The sequence below is a fragment of the Lampetra planeri genome, chromosome 43 (genome assembly GCF_965212315.1).
Source record: "Lampetra planeri chromosome 43, kcLamPlan1.2.h2, whole genome shotgun sequence".
Classification (NCBI taxonomy): Eukaryota; Metazoa; Chordata; class Hyperoartia; order Petromyzontiformes; family Petromyzontidae; genus Lampetra; species Lampetra planeri.
This window is the reverse complement of record NC_136149.1, coordinates 8287283-8306905: the sequence shown is the minus strand read 5'-3', so window position 1 is coordinate 8306905 and position 19623 is coordinate 8287283. Positions and strand designations below refer to the sequence as shown.

The window sequence follows — 19623 nt, the reverse complement described above, 5'->3', positions numbered from 1 at the left end:
GAGAGTGGAGCAGAGTTGGAAAACAAACGCAAGCACACACGCGCAAGCACACACACGCAAGCACGTATGCCAATGCGTAGGTACGCAACACTGGAATCTAGGGGAGAGACAGCAGCGCCCCCGAGCGACGCAGCAAAACTTCTCACGCTGCCCTCTGCCCCGCACAACGCTCGCGCGCGCACAGCGCGGACCACGGGAGGCGTTTGGAGACAATGGTTCTATTGCGCAAAGTGTCGCCGTTAGAAGTCAAAGTGTCTCAGTTCCAGAACAAATTCAAGGGGAGAGGTCGTAACCCGGCGGACAGGGTCGACTCGGCCCTATTAGCACTACGGGAAGGGGGTCATAAAATGAGTACCGCCTTAGTCGGATGGTTCTTTTGAGACCGGGCCCCACCAGAACGCGGAATTTTCCACAGCAAGCGGAGTTGAACGTGACGCGGGGAACAAAATTCGTGAGACGAATAAAAAAATAAACACAACTGGGATAAAAATGGTGATGAAAGTTCAATTAAAGAGGTGATAAAAATGTAATTACGAATTAAAATGTTTTTTTTATATAAAAAGGCCTTACATTTGCTGAATGTAGACTCACACGTGACCACAGTCACAAGCTTTGCGATCTAAACTGCTCGGTGCGGATATGTATGTTATTGAACTTCTCCCGCACTGTGCGTAACCAACCATGCTAATTGGAGGTGCGGCGATACAAAATTTGTAGGTAAAAACCTGTAATTTAGCTCGACACATCACTGGCAATGTGCAAAGAAAAAAAGGCGCGGAGGACGGAAAACATGCCTCTTGAGTTTCTCTCGTCAGCTCGGGAGCGCTGCCAAAGCCCCGTGGGATCGCAAGGGGAGCAGAGAATTTACGTGCGTGCGTGTGTAAGCGTACATGTGAGTGAGCACGCCTGCACGCGCCGCGGCCACCCGACATGGCGCGGCGCAACGTGGCGCTCAGTCCTGCTCGCAGATCACCGTCTCCACCACCATGGTGCTGGCAAAGTGGCGGATCTTGTGGCAGTTCTCCAGCGATCTCTTCTCCATCGCCACTACCATGCCGACACGAGGGGACACACGCACGCACACGGGGGAAGGCACGGGGGACGGGGGTCGGGGGGGAGATCGGAGGCGAGGTCAGATTTTATGGGGGTTGGCATTAAGGGGTCGCGAACTCATGAGACAATAAGCTTCCTTTGCAAAGTGTTCACAATTCATTTGGAGAAAACAAGATAGGATTCCTTTCCATGCGTTCGTATTCTGGCCTCCGCCACGTTACCATTTCACACGATGCTCCCTGGTGTCCCCGTGTCTCCCTGGTGTCCCCGTGTCTCCCTGGTGTCCCCGTGTCTCCCTGGTGTCCCCGTGTCTCCCTGGTGCCCCCGTGCATCCCCGCACATCCCCGCATGCGTGTCCCCATACGTACTTGGCTGCGGGCGGCGCTGCAGGCGGAAGGTGGGCTTGCCATTGCACATACGGAAGATGAAGAAGCCCAGCTCGTCCACGTCGTCAATCCGCTCCGTCACCACCAGCTGCTCATGGATCAGGTACGTCTGAGGCAGGTAGGTCCCACGCTGCAAGGACAAAATGAAAAGGGGCAAGTGCCGTAAGTGAGCACCGATGAATATTCTTCATTCGTACGGCTGATGTAGATGCAGAGCAACAACTACAATTTCACATTCAGGTGTCCAAGCCAGATAACCACTTTAGGAGCCAGCGGAGTGTATTGCTGTGATGATGTCTCCTTCATATTTGTGGTTCGGGGCATTGCGTCTTTATGCATCTGTACGGTCTGTTCTGGATGACCACAGTCGCACACTACTGGAGGGTTTTTCATTTTCCATTTGTGCATCAGGTATCCGCATCTGCCATGGTGTGTGCGGATGTGATTTAGGGTGGACCATGAGCTTCGTGGAAGTTCAAACCCAGGGAACTTCTGCGTTGGATCTTTCGCAGAGGTGTTTTTTGCGAGTTCTTTTTAACTCCATTCACCACCGACGAATGACGATGAGCAACACGAGGGGGAGGTGCAGCTACCACCATGTCCGGCCCCCTTTGTCTTCCCAGTAGAGATTTTTCCACACCCCACCGGGTATTGGCTCATTTGAGGCAGAGTCGATCAAGGAGGAGGGAGGGCCACTGATGTCAGTCATGCACTGGAATCGAACCCAGGTGGTCAGTCACTACTCGCACTGCGCCACCACTGCGCATACATCCACGCACAACAACAACCACCGACATTCACCACTAACTGGCAGTGATGTCACCACGGCGCTTGTGCAAGCTATGTGCACTTTAAGGCCACGTGAAGTGTCAAACGCCCGCAGGAAGGTCACAGGACAGACCCAGGTGCCATGGGTGGGCTGACTGAGATCACTGGTAGATGCACCACCAGCTGTAGCTACAGCAGCAGCAGCAACATCGCCCCCTACTGCGCAAAACTTGGTAGGATCCTTCTGTTGCAAAAATATTTATTGAGATGCAGCGAGGACTTTCCATGGGTTAACATGCAGATAAATAATAATAATCTTTCCGGCGTCTTCTCATTTGTTAGTCGAATCTAACACATTGCAGTCGCATACCTATCAACACCTTATCAGTGCCTACCTTATTACAGACCAATTCAGACCTTATTAGTCACGCCGTGCCCTTATAAATCTCAACGTACACCCTACAAAGTCCTGACATGACTGGCCGATAAACCACCTGTGCCCCCTACTGTGCAAACTTGCGTTTTAGCCGCCCGGCACTCCGCTCGTTGTTGTGAGCATCACTCATCTGCCCTCAGTTGTTGCTGGAGGGCGTCTGCCTCCAACTGCCCAGTAGCAGTGTCCTTCACGAGCCTCCTCCACAGGAAACGCACTCACAAACACACACACATCCACACACACAAACTGCGTGGGGTGCTTACCCGGATGTTAATCATGAGTTCAAAGAGGTTGCGAGGAGGCATCACGATGGACGTGTTGAGGGCGATGACGTAGCACTTGCCCAGGTTCACGTCGTAGTAAGCTGTCAGCAGCTACAGACACGCACACACGCACACGTGTCAGTAAGACAACACACAACATACCCACACAAAGACAAAGATCCCCCGTTAGCCTCCACAGCCTGTTGGGGCAAGTGCCATTAGAGAGCGTTTCTGAAGGTCAACACGGCACACTAGAGGGTGGGTGGTTAGCACTACACCCGGGAGCCTTGGTCTCCCCAGTGGTGATGTTGAAACACTGCACCAGACACCGATTTGAGGCTGAGTCGACCTAGGGGAGGACCGGTTTGAATATTCAATGGTGTTAGTCAAGAGCTGGATGGATTTGTAGTGCAGTGCGATAACCACAATGCCATCACTCCCGACATTACACAAACACACCGCAGGACGCGTGCGCCTACAAACCATGGGATGTACACACACTGACACACACGGGGGGGGGGGGGGGGGGGGGGAGCACGCACAAGGGCACGAGCGAGAAACAACACAGAACACACAGGCGGGCACTGCAGAGCACACTTTAAACTTTTAAACTAAGCTTTTTTTTATTTTACCAGGCAAGGCCCACTGAGCTATGTAGCTTCAGAAGTGGACCTGGCCACAGATGATAGCTCAACGAAGCGGCTTCACACACGGAAATTTATAGCAGCTAAATACTCTAAATGCAAAATTATTATAAATATGGAGGGAAAAAACCGGACGACCTGGAGAAAAATCCACACGACCACGGGGAGAGAGACATGCAAACTCCAAATATACAGACATCAGTGTCGGGATCGAACCCACGACCGCCTGTATACCAGGAGAGTTAGAGGTAACATCTTCCCACAGCGGCGCCCACACACAATGAGATGTGTGCACAGAACCCACAACAGGAAGCAGGACCGCGCACACAATAAGCTTCACACCAGTGATATTATTACTTACGGGAACTGGAAGTGAAAGCTGAGCTTTGTTAATGGGAACTGAAATGAGAACCAAGTGATCTCAGCAAAACTATAATAAACTAACCACAGGGAGCTGGGAGCATTGTGGCGGGAACACGAGTGCAGTACAACAGTGGAACTTGCTGCATTGCCCTCTTGCTACCCACCAAGTAGCCGCCGCAGTTTATAACAATCTGTTGTGGATAGCGGCCACCCATCCAAGCCCTATCCAGGCTCAACTCCGCTAAGCTTCTGAGATTTGACATGGTCGTGTGCATTGTTGGGTGATCTGGGCACAGGGCTACCAGCTTTATTATTATATTAATATCCAGAGGTGCATACATTAAGACAAATTTGTATCTAGACAACAGATTGAACTGCAAGGTTGAAAAAAACGGAGGACCCCGGAGGAAAATCGACACGATCACAGGGAGAACATGCAAACTTAAAATGTATAGCCATCAGGTTTGGGATTGAACCCAAAACCTCCTGTATACTAGGCGAGGAAGTTAATACCTCGCCACCGTGGCACCCCATGAACAAGGCCGACCGTCCGATGAGTGAGTGACCGGACTGAACCAGTGCGTGCTCGATCATCAACGAACCCCGGTTGCTTTACGTTGAATTCCATCAGGGGCAGTGTGTGTTCGAGGAACTGGGCGCTCCACCCCAGATATGGCCATAGTACCCCAGCTTCGGCCTAATTTGTGCTTCGTATCCGTGAATATATAGATTGCCTTTTAAATATCCCTAGAGCAAGCTTTGGTATAGGTGACAAAGCCTTTGCTTTTGTAGCACCAAAACAATATCCTGAAGCAGAAGACGAGTAATAGTCACATTTGTACTGTCTGTTGTTGTAACTTGCTGACCCGCCCATACTGGACATCTGTGAAAAAGAGATTCACAGCTCATCGGATTCCTCCTCCCGTCTAAATAAATATTCTGATATATATCTATATTAGCTCAAGCCTCCCGCAAACCACGTGACTTGTGTGTGGCCATCCCCCACACCGAATGCCTCCTCTTTAACCGCCGTAGTCCCCTGTGAAAACAGATGCCGCTGCTCCTCCTCCTCCGTGCATATCACTTCTGCACGCTCCTTATATCTTCTCCCTCTCTTCCCACCCCCTCCACCTCTCATCATTATCATCACCGCCCTCTCATCCCCAACATCTGGGCCCAGCCATTCCTTCTGCCCCTTCTCCTCCCCCTCCTCTTCACCACTGCTTCTCTCCTCCTGCTGCTCATCTTTGCACCGTGTGCCCTCCTCTTTGTCCGTCTTGGGGACGTCCCTCCCAGCATCCCATCCCTTTCTCTGTTCCTTTCTCTGTTCCCATGCATTACATCCACTTCCCTGCTGTGCCATGGGTAAAAAGAGGTGGCACAGCAGTAATAATTAATTGCTCGATGTTCATGAGGCTTTTGCACGCAAAAAAATAAACAATGCTTAATTCGATGCCTTCCATAGTCAGATGAGTCATACAGCCATTCCATGACAAGCAGGACACACGTGCTTATTGTATCAAGCAGAGTGATCGCCAGGTGACACCTGGGATTCTGTCGAACCTGTGTCGCCAACACAACGGCGAACATGTGGATGATTAAGGGGGGGGATGAGATTCGTATGACAACATATTCACATTGTCAAGTCGCTGCGTTACCCCAGTAAAAAGCACCGTAGAATTGAAGCTCCGTCATCATGGATAATAATTTCAACTTGTGATGCGTGCACAGCACTCGCTGGCTCACGTAGAGAAATACTCGGGAGGCGTGAGGTGGAACGACAGACAAGCAGGAAGGCAGCCACGCGATGAGCTGGTGTCAACAATTACCCAAGCTCTGCAGCCCTCTATATATGAAAATGTCATCGGCCAATTAAATCGTGTTTGCACATGGCAGGAAACCAGAGCACCCGGAGAAACCCCACGCTTGCCAGGGGGAAACACTCTATGACTCTATCCCAAACACACGCAACACAGGTGGGGGAGTCCACGTGATGACACCTTTTTGGGCACCCTGCACTCGTAATTCGGTTGACCCAGCGTCTCGCGGTGCGCCCACCTTTACAATGCATGATTCGCCATGAGGAACCTCCGGGCAACGATGAATGTTAATCAGAGATTACACATTTGAGCCGTGAGAGATTATTCCCCGCTTTCTGCTTTGTACACAAATCATGATGCATAAAACCCCTGATATGTAATCAAATGTCGGGATGTGAGGCCATGACTCAATTAAGAATCAACTCTCGTCTGATTTGCACCGCTCTCGTGCGCTCCGCCCGTCCGGCACGCCTTGTCGGTCTCTCTGCTTTGTTCTCATCTCATCCGTTCTGCTCCGTAACCAAAGGGGAGACATTCACGTTAAATTCGCATAAACGTGGAAGCGTAAAACATGCGCATCTCGAATGTGCAGCAGCTGCGGGGTAGAGCAGAGGGTGGAAAGCGTAGGTAGCAGGTGGTGGTGTTATCATCACGTTGACTCCATGATATCCCCTACTGCATTGCTCGTAAGACCCTGCAAAGACTGTTCATCGTACGACACAGCGACAATGTTTCCTTCGCAGAGCTGGAAACCTGTGAAGTTGACCGACAACGCAATGGAAGCGTCTTGAAAAGCATAAGCGCGATTAATTGTGAACAGTTTTAGACCATAAATTCGCTACACTAGGGAACGCAGTTTGTTCGCACCCGGCTGGAGCCACGATTTTAAGACTATAAAGTGAACTGCAAACAATTTTTTATTTTACCAGATAAGCCCCACTGAGCTGTGTAGCTCTTTTTCAGAAGCTACATGGCCACAAATGATAGCTCGCGTGGATATTTATAGCGGCCAAATACTCCACACGCACGTTTATACATGTGGATGGAAAAACCGGAAGACCGGGGAGAAAAATCCACTCGACCACGGGGAGAGAGACACGCAGACTCCAAATATACAGCAGCAGGCGTCAGGGTCGGGATAGAACCCACAGCCTGCTGCATACCAGCCAATGTAGTTAACATCTCGCCACCACGGTAAGTTCTCAGTGGCACCTGACTCCGTGTCTCTGCTGAGCCCCCTTGAGTCAGCGGGCCACCTCACTAACCAAGCTCACTTGGTTTTGCCCATGTGGTCCACACGCATAATCCAATGGTATTATGGATCAATGGGACAGAGGGGTTTAAACACATACGAATAGATTATGAATACATTACTCAGTGCATGTAATGTGAGGAATTAATGAGCCGTTATGTCTCGAGGGAATCGATACTGCTCTCAGAAAGTAACCAAAACAGTGCCTAATTATTCTTTGGTTATTTCGGTAAAGTCACGTATAAAGATAAAATAATAAATTAAATAATAGCATACGTGACTTTACCGACAGAACCAAAGAATAATTCCTGCAGTCACGAAAGCTCCAAAATTAAGACAGTGCCTAATTGTTAATCTGGCTGTGTGGCAACAGTGGATGAGAGTACGTGACTCACAACTAGTGGCCCACGAGTTCAGACCCTGATGAGGAATCAATTCGGTCACGATCCTATAAACTGCCATAACTCAGGACCATAATTCGATTAAGAGAATAGTTTCTCATTCGTCCTTGTACCACCCCTCATCGGAACTTTCTTGTTTGCACAATGTGTATCCTGTCTCAAAAGAAGTGAGACCAACCCACCACTTTACCCCCAACCACACGCAACCTGCTTATCAACTAACCACGGTGAACCTATTTATAACTCTGGGTGCACAGGGTGAGGGCCGGAGTGGAGGGGGGGGGGGATTTAAGACACCCCAATCGACTGCCACCTTCATTTTTTCCGATCCGGTCTCCCATGAGGCACGGGAATTAAAACAATTGGGCAAGTTCCCCATCTCCTCGCCCGCCCCACCCCCAGATCCCTCCCCAGACTCCTCCCCCCGGACCACAGAGCCTTTGCTGTTATATTTCTTTTAAACAGCGGTCGGCGGATGGCTGCAGCCTCAGAACGTGGCCAGCTAACACCGGAACGTGCGACCCCGGAAGTCGCCGGGTCGACTCTCCTCAGCCGGCGACCTCCGGCATCACCTCCACACCTCCTCCGCGGCGACACCTCCGTCGCCGCGACGTCCCGAGCAAACCCACCCGCTGGAAGTCGTGCACAATCTCGGCGGGGTCACTCTCCTCGAAGCCGGGCATGGGCACGTTGATGAGGGACACCGAGTAGTCCAAGTCGAACTCCACGTCCTCTTCCAGGCGCAGCAGGGGCGCGTTGCCGCCGCCCAGCATCAACTCGTCTCCGTCGTCGTCGATGTCATCGCCGTAGTGACGCGGACCAAAGCCCACGGCTGCCGGGGACATGGCGCGAGGCGGCGGCTGGTCCATGTAGCTCACGCCACAGTGAAACATGCGGGAGTTCTGCGGGGGGACGGCGGAGGCAGGGCAGGCGCCGGCGGTCGTTAATAATAGCGGCGGCGATGAGACGTTATTCGTGCACCGCTTCGTTCGGTGTCACAAAAACACAATGGCAACAAACAACGGCCACCGCTATTGCAGTGGAATTTGTAACGGGGCTCGCCGCTGGGAGTGAAACCACAGACGAGCGGCTTGGGGAAAGGCGGCGAGAAGTGGCGCTAGCGACAACTGCCCCGAGATCTGTGGTCCTCTATTGGGATGTTTTTTTTTAGCCCAAGTCCCATTTGAGAGTGTTCACGCACGTGGGAGAGAAATCCGAGAGCCCGGAATAAACCCACGCATGCACGGGGGGAGGGGTGGGGGGGGTAACACTCGATATCTTCATACAGATGGAGATTAACCCACTTGCTGTACTACCATCATACGCTGGCCAATGTCAGGAGATGTCGATATGGATGCTTGCGGATAGCAGGGGGTGGGGGGGGAGGGTTGTTGGGGGTGGGTTGCCTATTGGTCACAAGCAGCGTAACCACTAGCATCCAGTACCGGCGATGAGCCGAGGTGAGAGATGAGAAAAAGGTGAAATGAGACTTGGAGGGGGTCAAGATGGGAAAAGATGTGAGATGTCGTGAGACGCGGCGCACAAAGGCAGAGTGATGAAAGAGGAGTGATGAGGCACGGTGTGATGATAAGAGGCTTGAACGATGAAGAGAAACAAAAGTCCAAAGGAGGTGAGAAGGTGAGCCGAGTGGACAAGACACAAGGGGATACACGAGAGGACACACGAGGGGACGAGACACAAACGGCAGGGGGGGGTTGGAGGGACACGAGGAGAAGAGAGGAGACGCAACAAGGCGATGAGAAGTTGTGGGATGACGAGGCGAGGAATAGTTGTGGGATGACAAGACGAGGAGTAGTGGTGGGATGCCGGCAAGAGGAGTAGCGGCCGGATAACGAGATGAGGGTGGAGGTGCCACTGCCGCTCCGCACCGGGATGAAGTGGCGGTAGAGGTAGAAGCCGACCACCACCAGGCCAGCCAGCATGAGCCCCAACCCCAGCACCAGGCACCAGCCCCAGGTGCGGCCTCCAGCACGGCGCGGGTTCACGGCCACTGCCTCCACATCCTTGCACGCGCGGAGACACGAGACAAAACAATCGCGCGTCGATAAATTAGACAGTCCGTCGGTGAAGCAGGCGGTCCGATTACACGGGCAGCTTAACCAGTCAGCCATTTATTGAAAGTTTGAAAAATTACAAAATACACTAATTCACTGGTTGGAATAGCAACCACCTCAGCCAATTAGGCAATTTGCGCATCAGTTAGGCAAATAACCAATGAGCCAATTATCCAAATAAAAAAATCAATAATGCACTTTCGCCACAACCTGGATGTCGTATGCGCGGTGCACCGGGCGTCACTCTCCCACCTGCATGGCAAATCACTCACTCAGCAAATCCATCCTTTCAGCATTAGCCAATCAGACAGCCCGGTGTGGGCCATCCTCAACACAATGTGAGTGCACAAAGACAAAGATTCTAATATAAGCTTGTAACAGACTGTTGAGGCAAGTGCTGTTAGCGATCACCTATGAAGGATTGCAAACGAGGCGGTGGGTGGCCAGCACTACGCCCAGTCGCCTTTGTCTCCCTACTGGCGATGTTGACACACCGCACAAGGTGCTCATTTGAGGCATCCTTAAAAATGACACACTTGGTTCCCCCGGATTGACTGTCCACCCCCCGATCAATCAGGACGCGTGGAAGACACAAACAACCACGTGCGGTTGTTTGTCACCCAACGTTCTGCTGCAGGCCTTTGTGTACAGAAACAATCAAGTAAAAATATTATTATTCTTTAAATGACACGCTTAGCTCAACCAATGGCCAACTCCTTGCTAGGAAGAAAAGCATGCCTTGCCAATCAGAGTCGATTCCAAACCCTACTCCTTACCAGACTAACCAATAAGACCATAAACCATAACACCAACCCCACCACCAGCACTTATCACCAGGCTTCTTTTTCACCTTTTGTTGCTTCCCATTCCTGGTATCAGTCGGTACAGCAGGCAGGTGTCGAACAGGTCGTCTATGTACCGCGGCGTGGGTGTTCTCACGGCTGCATGCATCGGTGCATTGAAAAATGGTGCATTAAAGGTGCATTGAAAAATGTTGATACTCCGACTGATGCTCCTGCTGTTGTGGAGTGATTCATGCAGCCAGCTATGGCTGCAGAGTTTGGTAGTACATGTTTACGTCGTTTATTGTGAAAATTCGGTCACAGTTCCTATGATCACCGTTTCATTGCTTTTATAGCTTTATTTTGGTGATTTTCGAAAAGTTTTTTGGTTTGGCCATTTTTGTTTGTTGTAGTACAGTGTTAGACTGATGGCCTTAATCTAAGTTGTCTTGTGGTTGTTGTTGTTGTTTGACTTGCATCCCACTGGGATTTTTGCACACAGTGTTGGTGTACGGTGCTTTTTCTGCAATATTTTGCTGTCTTTTCTTGGATTTTCTGTTTGCACATAGTCACTTTAAGATGTTTTCTTGATCATGTTTTTGTTTTCTGTTTGTTGCGGTTGCACCCGATTCAAGAGCCGAATGGCTCACAGGGCTATACCAAATAAATGAACTTGAACTTGATCGGTGGGTTTCCTCCAACACAGAACGTCCCAGGTTGGGCAAGAGAGCAACTCCATCCTTGCCAGCTGCTAGCGGGTGTCTACGCTGCACGTGGCCTGTAATGGCGCGCCGCGGTGGCGAGATGTTAACTACCTCGTCAGGTATGCAGGAGGTCGTCGGTTCAATCCCAACCCTGACGCCTGCTGTATATTTGGAGCTTGCACGTCTCTCTCTCCCAGTGGTTGCGTGGATTTTTGCTCCAGGTCCTCCGATTTTTCCCTCGACATTTAGAATCAACGTGTGTTTAGAGTATTTGTCTGCTATAAATTTCCACGTGATAATAAGCCACTTTGTTGAGCTATCATTTGGGGCCAGGTCACTTCTGAAAAAGAGCTATATAGCTCAGTGGGGCCTTGCCTGGTAAAATAAAAGTTGTTTATAGTAATCCAGCACTTTGGAGGCAGCAGCAGCGAGGGTTGGTGGATCGCACAAATGTTGCGCAGCTCTCTTCCCGTCGGCGTCGAGGTGGCGTAAGCTGGCTCGCCAGAATGTGGTCGAGAAAATGTGGACTCATTTCCCTCTGTAGGGGGGGATAGAGCGTGTTGCCCCCCCCACCCCCCAAATGCATGCATTTTCTCTGGGTGCCCCTGTTTCCTACAATGTGTGTTAAACGCTCATTAACTGGCTGGAAACATCTTAATATAGAGGACCGCAAAGCTTGGGCAACTGTTGGTACCTGCCGGCTCACCACATGGCAGCTTTTCCCACTTGTCTCTGGCTCCTCAGAGTCATTCTCCGATGAGCGCGGTTGGCTACGTACGGTGCAAAACATTGTCAATGTACATACGTACGAAAAACTAAGAATACCTTTTACCCTTTCTGGCAATAAAACAGGTGTTAAGATGTTCGAACACAAAATAGAAACCTTTTGCAAGGAATCATGTCTGCATCAACCACATGCATGATCAGAGCATTTAGAGAGCTCGGGGTGAGCCGCTACAGATGGGACCTCTTTGCCAGTACATCCTCTCGCTTTGAAAGCAAGCGACTACTGACTGTGTGGGGCGTTACAAGTTGAAATTATTCTTTTAATTATTATCCTCAAATTATGTCCAGTGTTCTTGAGAAATTCCACAATCCAATGTCAGGTTTTTTTTCCCACAGAACAACCCATAGAGACGGCCCACAAACCGGTTCTCGTTCGTATACAATCATGGGAGCCATGACGGGTGGAGTCAATGCACAACCGGCGATGTTAACACACCGCACAAGGTACTCATTTGAGTCGTCCTTGAGAAGGCCAAGGACTGGTTCAAATACTCATAACTGGTGTTGGCCGTGAGCGGGAATCGAACTCGGGTCGCCGGGTTCGTAGCGCTGCGTGCCGACTGCTACACTCCCACTCCCCAAACATACACCCAGGCCCAACTTGCTTGGGACACCATGGCACCGATTCCCCTAATCCAGGGGTCGGCAACCTACGGCTCCGGAGCCGCATGCGGCCCTTTACGGGCTGCTTCTTGACGATATGTACGTATACATAGATGCATTGCGGCTCTTGAAATACTGAATTTTGTACCGAATTGGAAAGAAATGGCTCTTCTTGTTATTTTGGTTGCCGACCCCTGCCCTAATCAAACAGCAGAGCTGCACTGTGATTACAGCACGCAGCTCACAAACTAAAGTGTGCAAGTTCACACCCGGGTCGGGGTCGGTCCATCCTTAGAGAATTTAACAAATGTAAGGGCAGTTGACGAAGGCGTGTGTAAAGTTTGTGATATTGTTAGGACTGATAAAGTGGAATCTGAGAGGAAACAAATGAGCCAGTACAGATGAGACATGGCTGAGGGGAGACAAACGATATAAACAAGGCAGGCAGTACATAAAAAACAGACATTACAGATGAGAGATAGTGCAAACGATGTCCCCGATATATATCTCGTGCTATGCACACCAATTTATTCTTGTCGACGGTGCAAGTTGTACAGCTGCAACCGATAATAGAAAGGTAGACATTACAAATAAGTGGAGATGAGACTAATAATCATTGATTTCAGCTTCAATGGTAACCTCCAATTGTAGCGATGACGTATCGACTCGCAGAAAGGTCAACGGCTTCCTTGCCTAAATTGCATTGACCAATCAATCACGCACCACTTTCCAGCCCAGAATGCACTTGCTACAACAACAACTGCCATTCGCTACTAAGTGACGGTGACGTCACCACGGTGCTTGTGAAATGTCGAACGCCCGCTGGCAGGAGGTCACGGGACAGACCCAGGTGCCATGGATGAACTGACTGAGATGACTGGCCGATGCACCAGCTGTGCCCCCTACTGTGCACTTGATACACACAGACATCAGTAGCCACCAATCAACTCATCAATCAATTAACCTGTCAATTGGAGCAGGCTATCAATCTATTCCCCCAATAAACCAACCGGACACCTCCTGCACATCTGAATGGCGCCCACTCCTCGTCCACTCTTAAGTTGATCGCTTGACGGTTTGGTCAATTCATCCCATCGACCGCTTTACCACGTTGAAGGAGATAAACCAGACGAGAGGTCGCCAAGGCCGATGTTGACAATATGCAACCACGCTTCGCCATCGATGCAATTCTCTCTGCGCGATCGTGCAGTCTGTCTGGCTTCCTGGAAGTCACTCCAATGCCTTTAGTCAGGTCGACACCTGCAAACATTGGTTGAATGCAACTCATTCTTCTACATGGATGTGTCTGCAACCAGTTGCACAACCAGTTGCTGCTTCCAGTAGATAGACTACGTTCAACTATCAATCGGCTCAGCGATTCGTCGGGTGCCGGACATTTGCGAGCTGTCACTGGGGCGTCACAACCCTGACCGCCTGCCGTCTGGTTCGTGGTGTCCTTTTGTTGCGAAACCGACGGCTCAGATGTCGACACGTCGACACGTCCGTAGGGCACAGAAAACATCTGGAGACCGGGCTTCAAGTTGAACCGGACGCACATCTGGGGGAGGACTAGTGGGAAGAAAGTCATTCTTTCAAAGCACGGGCGGCCCCCATACAAGTGTGAAAGACATTGGGTTACAAAAAACAATTGCAAGTCCAGACTGGTGATGTTTGAAGCTGAGAAATGTGGTTTTGGTTCAAGTGGCCACCACTGTGGATCCGGGGGGGGGGGGGGGGGCACGAATCAGTTTAAGAAAAAAATCACAGCTGCTGAGCCAAAGTCAAGAGGGGAAGCCCCCCCCCAACGCAAATGGCCGGTGATGAGACTAAGCACAGATCATGGGGGCGGTCTCAGATGGTTATGCAACACCTACAACTAAACGATATAACTATTTTATTTTGTCAGGTAAGGACCACTGAGCAGTGGAGCTCTTTTTCAGAAGCGACCAAGCCACCACAAATGATAGCTCAACGAAGTGGCTTATCACGTGGAAATTTATAGCAGCCAAATAATCTAAATTCACATTCATAAATGTGGAGGGAAACACCGGGAGACTCGGAGAACATTTCACACGACCACGGGGAGAACATGCAAACTTCAAATACACAGGCGTGAGGGTCGGATCAAACTCACGACCCTCCTGTATACCAGGTGAAGTAGTTAACGTATCCTAGCCACCGTGGCGTGGAATCGAGCGGACGAAAGCACTGGCATGGTGTGGTGACATCAAGAGCAACCTGCTGTAACCTTAAAACTGAGAAGCCCCGAGAGAGCCTTTAAATACAAATTGACCGTGAACCTAAGTGGGCTCGCGTAGTGAACAAAGAGAGAGAGCTGCTGGACACGCCTCTGGAGTCAAGGTCGGGTGATGCCAGGCTGCACGAGAGGCAGCGGACAAGGGAGGAAGCTGCAAAGCCGAGGCCAATGATATAAATCAATTAATGAAACGGATTAAACAATCCGCAGATGCCGAAACAGCCGCTATCTCGAGAGCTGGGCCAGGACAGATTGAATAAAAATGTACAGGGTGGTCCAGATGTCTTGTGACCCCCAATAAATTAACCCCTAATTTGTTTTGCCTTTACAGTCATTTCTGCTTCAAATAAAGTGGACTTAAAAATTTATTAAGTTTCATAGAATTAAATGGGTGTCACAAGACAGATGGGCCACCCTGTACACAACAGCATTTGTAAAATCATTGCCGACCAAGAGGAGATCATCAAAGTGACTTCTTCTCGAGAACTCGGTTTAACCGCGGCCAGCTGGACACTTCCAGACGAGGTGTCGGCGGTGCTATCGCAGTGCCTCCCTCAGACATGGCCGTGATGACCCCCCCCACCGAGCGACCCAGTAAGATTTACGTGGAAGGGTTTTTGTGCAGTCATCTGCTCATCACATCCACAAACCTTTTAACCCTGGACGGATGTCGGAGATGCTGGCTCGGCGTGCTGCTCAGGGCATTATAGACTCCCTTAGAACGCAAACTTGCAGTCGCTGGAGAACTGACCGTAATTGTTAAAATAAACAAGTTAAACACTGGCTCATTTCCCCCAGTTACACAATCTGCCCTTGACGGTTGCGTAACCTGAAAAACCAGATCTTAAACGTGCAAAGGTTTAGAATGCACTTAAGCGACGGCGTGGTGGACAGGATTGGCCGGCACGATGTGAGACTTCACCTGCAAACAACACTGCCTGGAGCCAAGGCCTCTACGTGCAACGCTGCGAATCTCATTTGGATGCAGACAAGCACACATACACACACAGGCACGCCGCAAAAGCGCTTCAATCGCAGATACCGGCGGTCGACTAACGACGACAGCCGGATTGATTAAAGGACGGCTTGATGGCACTGCAGTCAAAGTGTTCGATGCTCAGTCAAAAGCTTGTGAGATCAGATCCCAGCCAGGGGGGTGTTGCCCAGCCCACCGTCCGTCAACGAATGGGTTCCGCTGGGGCCTTCGTCACATCTTGCCTGGACTACTTTCGCCCCCAGCCGAAATTATCCACATCTCCCTCACGGTCTTCACGACCGTCTATGGACTTGGGGCTTCCTTACCTCTCCCACTCTCATCTCACTCCACTCTCTTCTCTATGCCTGCTTCTCAGAGGCCTTCTGTCTGGAATTCCAGATCAATCACCATTCAACGCGGGGGGATGGGAGTGGGAATGATCTGGTACGCTGGAGGTCATGGGTTCGATCCCAGACCCTGACGATGCCTGTTGTATATTTATAGCTCGTGTGTTTCTCTCCCCATGGTGGTTGTGTCGATTTTTTGTCCGGGTTCCTCCCGGTTTTGCCCTCCGCCTTTATAAACATATGTTTTTAGACGATATGGCTGCTGCTATAAAATCCCACGTGATGACATCAGCCACTTCGATGAACTCGTGTGTACGGCCAGGTAGCATTTGAAAACAAAATTCATAGAAGAACCATAGAACATAGAATATACAAATTAATAGCTCAAGTGGGATTTACCCGGTTAACAAAATACCTTCGCTTTTACTTACTCTGCTGCTGCCCCTTGGTCACCTATGGCTTAGGATTACCTTCCCCTGTTCAAAACCCAGGACTAAGACCTTTTGCCTTTTCCTGTGCCCACCCCCGCTGCCCCATAACCTCCTGTCCCTCCGAACCTCTCACACTGCATTAATAACAACAATTATTTCCCTTTTGCCACAATGTGCATGTTCCACCTTCGCGTGCAGAGTCTTGAGATGCGGTCACGCTTACATACCTTCATAGAACAGGTTAAGGGCTCAGCCACAGTTCTTATTTTTTTTAAGTTTGGTGACGCACCTGTAAACAAGGGAAGTCGTACATTTAAAATGACACACTTGGTTCCCCCGGATTGACTGTCCCCCCCCCCCATCAATCAGGACGCGTGGGGGACACAAACAACCACGTGCGGTTGTTTGTCACCCAACGTTCTGCTGCAGGCCTTTGTGTACAGAAACAATCTAGTAAAAATATTATTATTCTTTAAATGACATGCTTAGCTGAACCAATGGCCAACTCCTTGCTAGGAAGAGAAGTATGCCTTGCCAATTAGAGTCGATCCCTAAATCGACTCCTTACCAGACTAACCAATAAGACCATAACCATAACACCAACCCCCCGCCACCGGCAATTATCACCAGGCTTCTTTTTCACCTTTTGTTCCTTCCCATTCCTGGCATCAGAGTCGGTACAGCAGGCAGGTGTCCAACAGGTTGTCTGTGTACCGCAGCATGGGTGTTCTCATGGCTGCATGCATCGGTGGGTTTCCTCCCAAACAGAACGTCCCAGGTTGGGCAAGAGAGCAACTCCACCCTTGCCGGCTGCTAGTGGGTATCTACGCTGCACGTGGCCTGTAATGGCGCGCCACGGTGGCGAGATGTTAACTACCTCGTCAGGTATGGAGGAGGTCGTGAGTTCGATCCCAACCCTGACGCCTGCTGTATATTTGGAGTTTGCACGTCTCTCTCTCCCCATGGTTGCGTGGATTTTTGCTCCAGGTCCTCCAATTTTTCCCTCATTTAGAATCAACGTGCGTTTAGAGTATTTGGCTGCTATACATTTCCACGTGATAATAAGCCACTTCGTTGAGCTATCATTTGGGGCCAGGTCACTTCTGAAAAAAAGCTATATAGCTCAGTGGGGCCTTGCCTGGTAAAATAAAAGTTGTTTATAGTAAACCAGCACTTTGGAGGCAGCAGCAGCGAGGGTTGGTGGATCGCACAAATGTTGCGCAGCTCTCTTCCCGTCGGCGTCGAGGTGGCGTAAGCTGGCTCGCCAGAATGTGGTCGAGAAAATGTGGACTCATTTCCCTCTGTAGTGGGGGATAGAGCGTGTTGCCCCCCCCACCCCCCAAATGCATCCATTTTCTCTGGGTGCCCCTGTTTCCTACATTGTGTGTTAAACGCTCATTAACTGGATTAAAACATCTTAATGTAGAGGACCGCAAAGCTTGGGCAACTGTTGGTACCTGCTGGCTCACCACATGGCAGCTCTTCCCACTTGTCTCTGGCTCCTCAGAGTCATTCTCCGATGAGCGCGGTTGGCTACGTACGGTGTGAAAAAACTGTCAATGTACATACCTACAAACATGCAAACAAAACATGCTCTGATAATATATAGATTGTCTTTAAAACTGATGAGTCTACACCCAAAACAACCTTCTTTAGGGCCTAGTCTCACGAGTGTCAGAACAGAAAATGCCAAAAGGCGAACAGTACAAAGACAATGCACGATCAGAGCACGGAGAGCTCGGGGTGAGCCACAACAGATGGGACCTTTTTGCCAGTACATCCTCACGCTTTGAAAGCAAGCGACTACTGACTGTGTGGGGTATGACAAGTTTAAATTATCCTTTTAATTATTATCCTCAAATTATGTCCCGTATTCTTGAGCAATTCCACAGTCTAATGTCAGGTTTTTTTTCCCACAGAACAACCCATGAAAACGGCCCACAAACCGGTTTTCGTCCGTATCCAATCTCGGGAGCCATGACGGGTGGAGTCAATGCACAACCCGGAGTGCAACTCACTGGGAGACCCTTCCACATGCGAAGAGCAGAATCCGGCTGGATTATAACGTGGTCCTACTCGAAGGATCCGTCCCGAGGCAATACCACGTGATCACTGTGACGATGCCATGCAAACATCACATCATTCAAATGTGCATGCTGTTGTGTATTAACTCGGCATGTAACCACATCGCCAGGAATGCAGCCAGCCTTATCAGGCCTCGGGGAAGCTAAAGCAGGATTGAGCTGGGGATTAGTTGATTAGAATGTTGACTACCATCCACGACAGATTGTTACGTTGTGGGCAGCATAGATCGGAGCAGCAACATTCCAGCCATTCCCACTGCGAGATTAAGGTCTCCTCATGTTGTGTTGGCCACGGATAGTCTGACCATACTTCATCAATCTGGTCAGTGTGGGTTGGTGAAGGGAGGCGGCCCAGGACCGGTTGAGACATCACTTGGCTACCAATGGGTAGCCGCTGCTGGTAATCAAACTCGGGTCACCAGGTTCATTGCGCAGTGCGGCAAACACTGCATCAACACTGTAATTTAAATGTAGCTATGGAAATGTTTTTATTTGAGGCCCATGGTCAAAAAAAAGCAGTAACGTGAGACAGAAAATATGAAATGACACCAAATCGGCAGGAGATAGAGCCAGAAGGCACAAACGACAACAGCATGGACGAAACAATAAACACAGCAGAAATCGCACAAGAAAGAATTGACCTTTGAATCGAATCGTGACCCTGTATGGCGATACCTCATTGCATCACGAGGGAGGCAAAGGGAGTGAAGGATGACACGGCACAGTAGCTACGCCCCACAGCGCCAGCACCGAACACAATGTGCACCAACTGGCTAGGCAGCTCTCGCGAGGGCAAGGTCACTCCGACGCAACCGCACTGTAAAAAGCCAGCAAGGGCCGCCAGCAGCGCGATGCTGCATAAAGCAGCTGCGGCTCGGGCAGCCACGCGTCGCTTCTCGGCCGCGACGGCGAGGCAAAGAGGGAAGTCCCCCATCCCTCCCCCCCAGTTGCTGCTAATCGCGTGCATTTATGGAAATCGCAACCGGGGTCGTTAGAGACGGGGGGGGGGGCACCGTTTTCCCGTAAAGTGGCCACGGCCACCACGAAGCGGAGTGCCGTTCTGGGTGCCTCTGTTCCCGCAGTTCGTTGTTATTTTGTCAGGAAGTCAGAAATAAGTTTTCCCCACAACGCGAGTCAAGACAAAGACAAACCCCCCCCCACCCCGTTTGGGCAAGTGCTGTTCAGAGCTAGT

The 19623-nt window shown here is 50.4% G+C and overlaps 1 protein-coding gene across 1 annotated transcript in view; it reads right to left on the bottom strand.

Moving 5' to 3' along the window:
• Positions 1-216: 216 nt before the first annotated feature.
• The window catches only part of LOC144732701 (integral membrane protein 2B-like), a 33598-nt gene continuing 14191 nt past the window's right edge, over positions 217-19623 (bottom strand). Inside the window, exons 2-6 of the mRNA XM_078614277.1 lie at positions 9276-9410; positions 8016-8288; positions 2907-3017; positions 1422-1569; positions 217-1047 (exon numbers count right to left, since the gene is read on the bottom strand). Of these exons, the coding sequence (XP_078470403.1) occupies positions 953-1047; positions 1422-1569; positions 2907-3017; positions 8016-8288; positions 9276-9410 (762 nt within the window). The 3' untranslated portion in view covers positions 217-952. The remainder of the gene's footprint in view (positions 1048-1421; positions 1570-2906; positions 3018-8015; positions 8289-9275; positions 9411-19623) is intronic.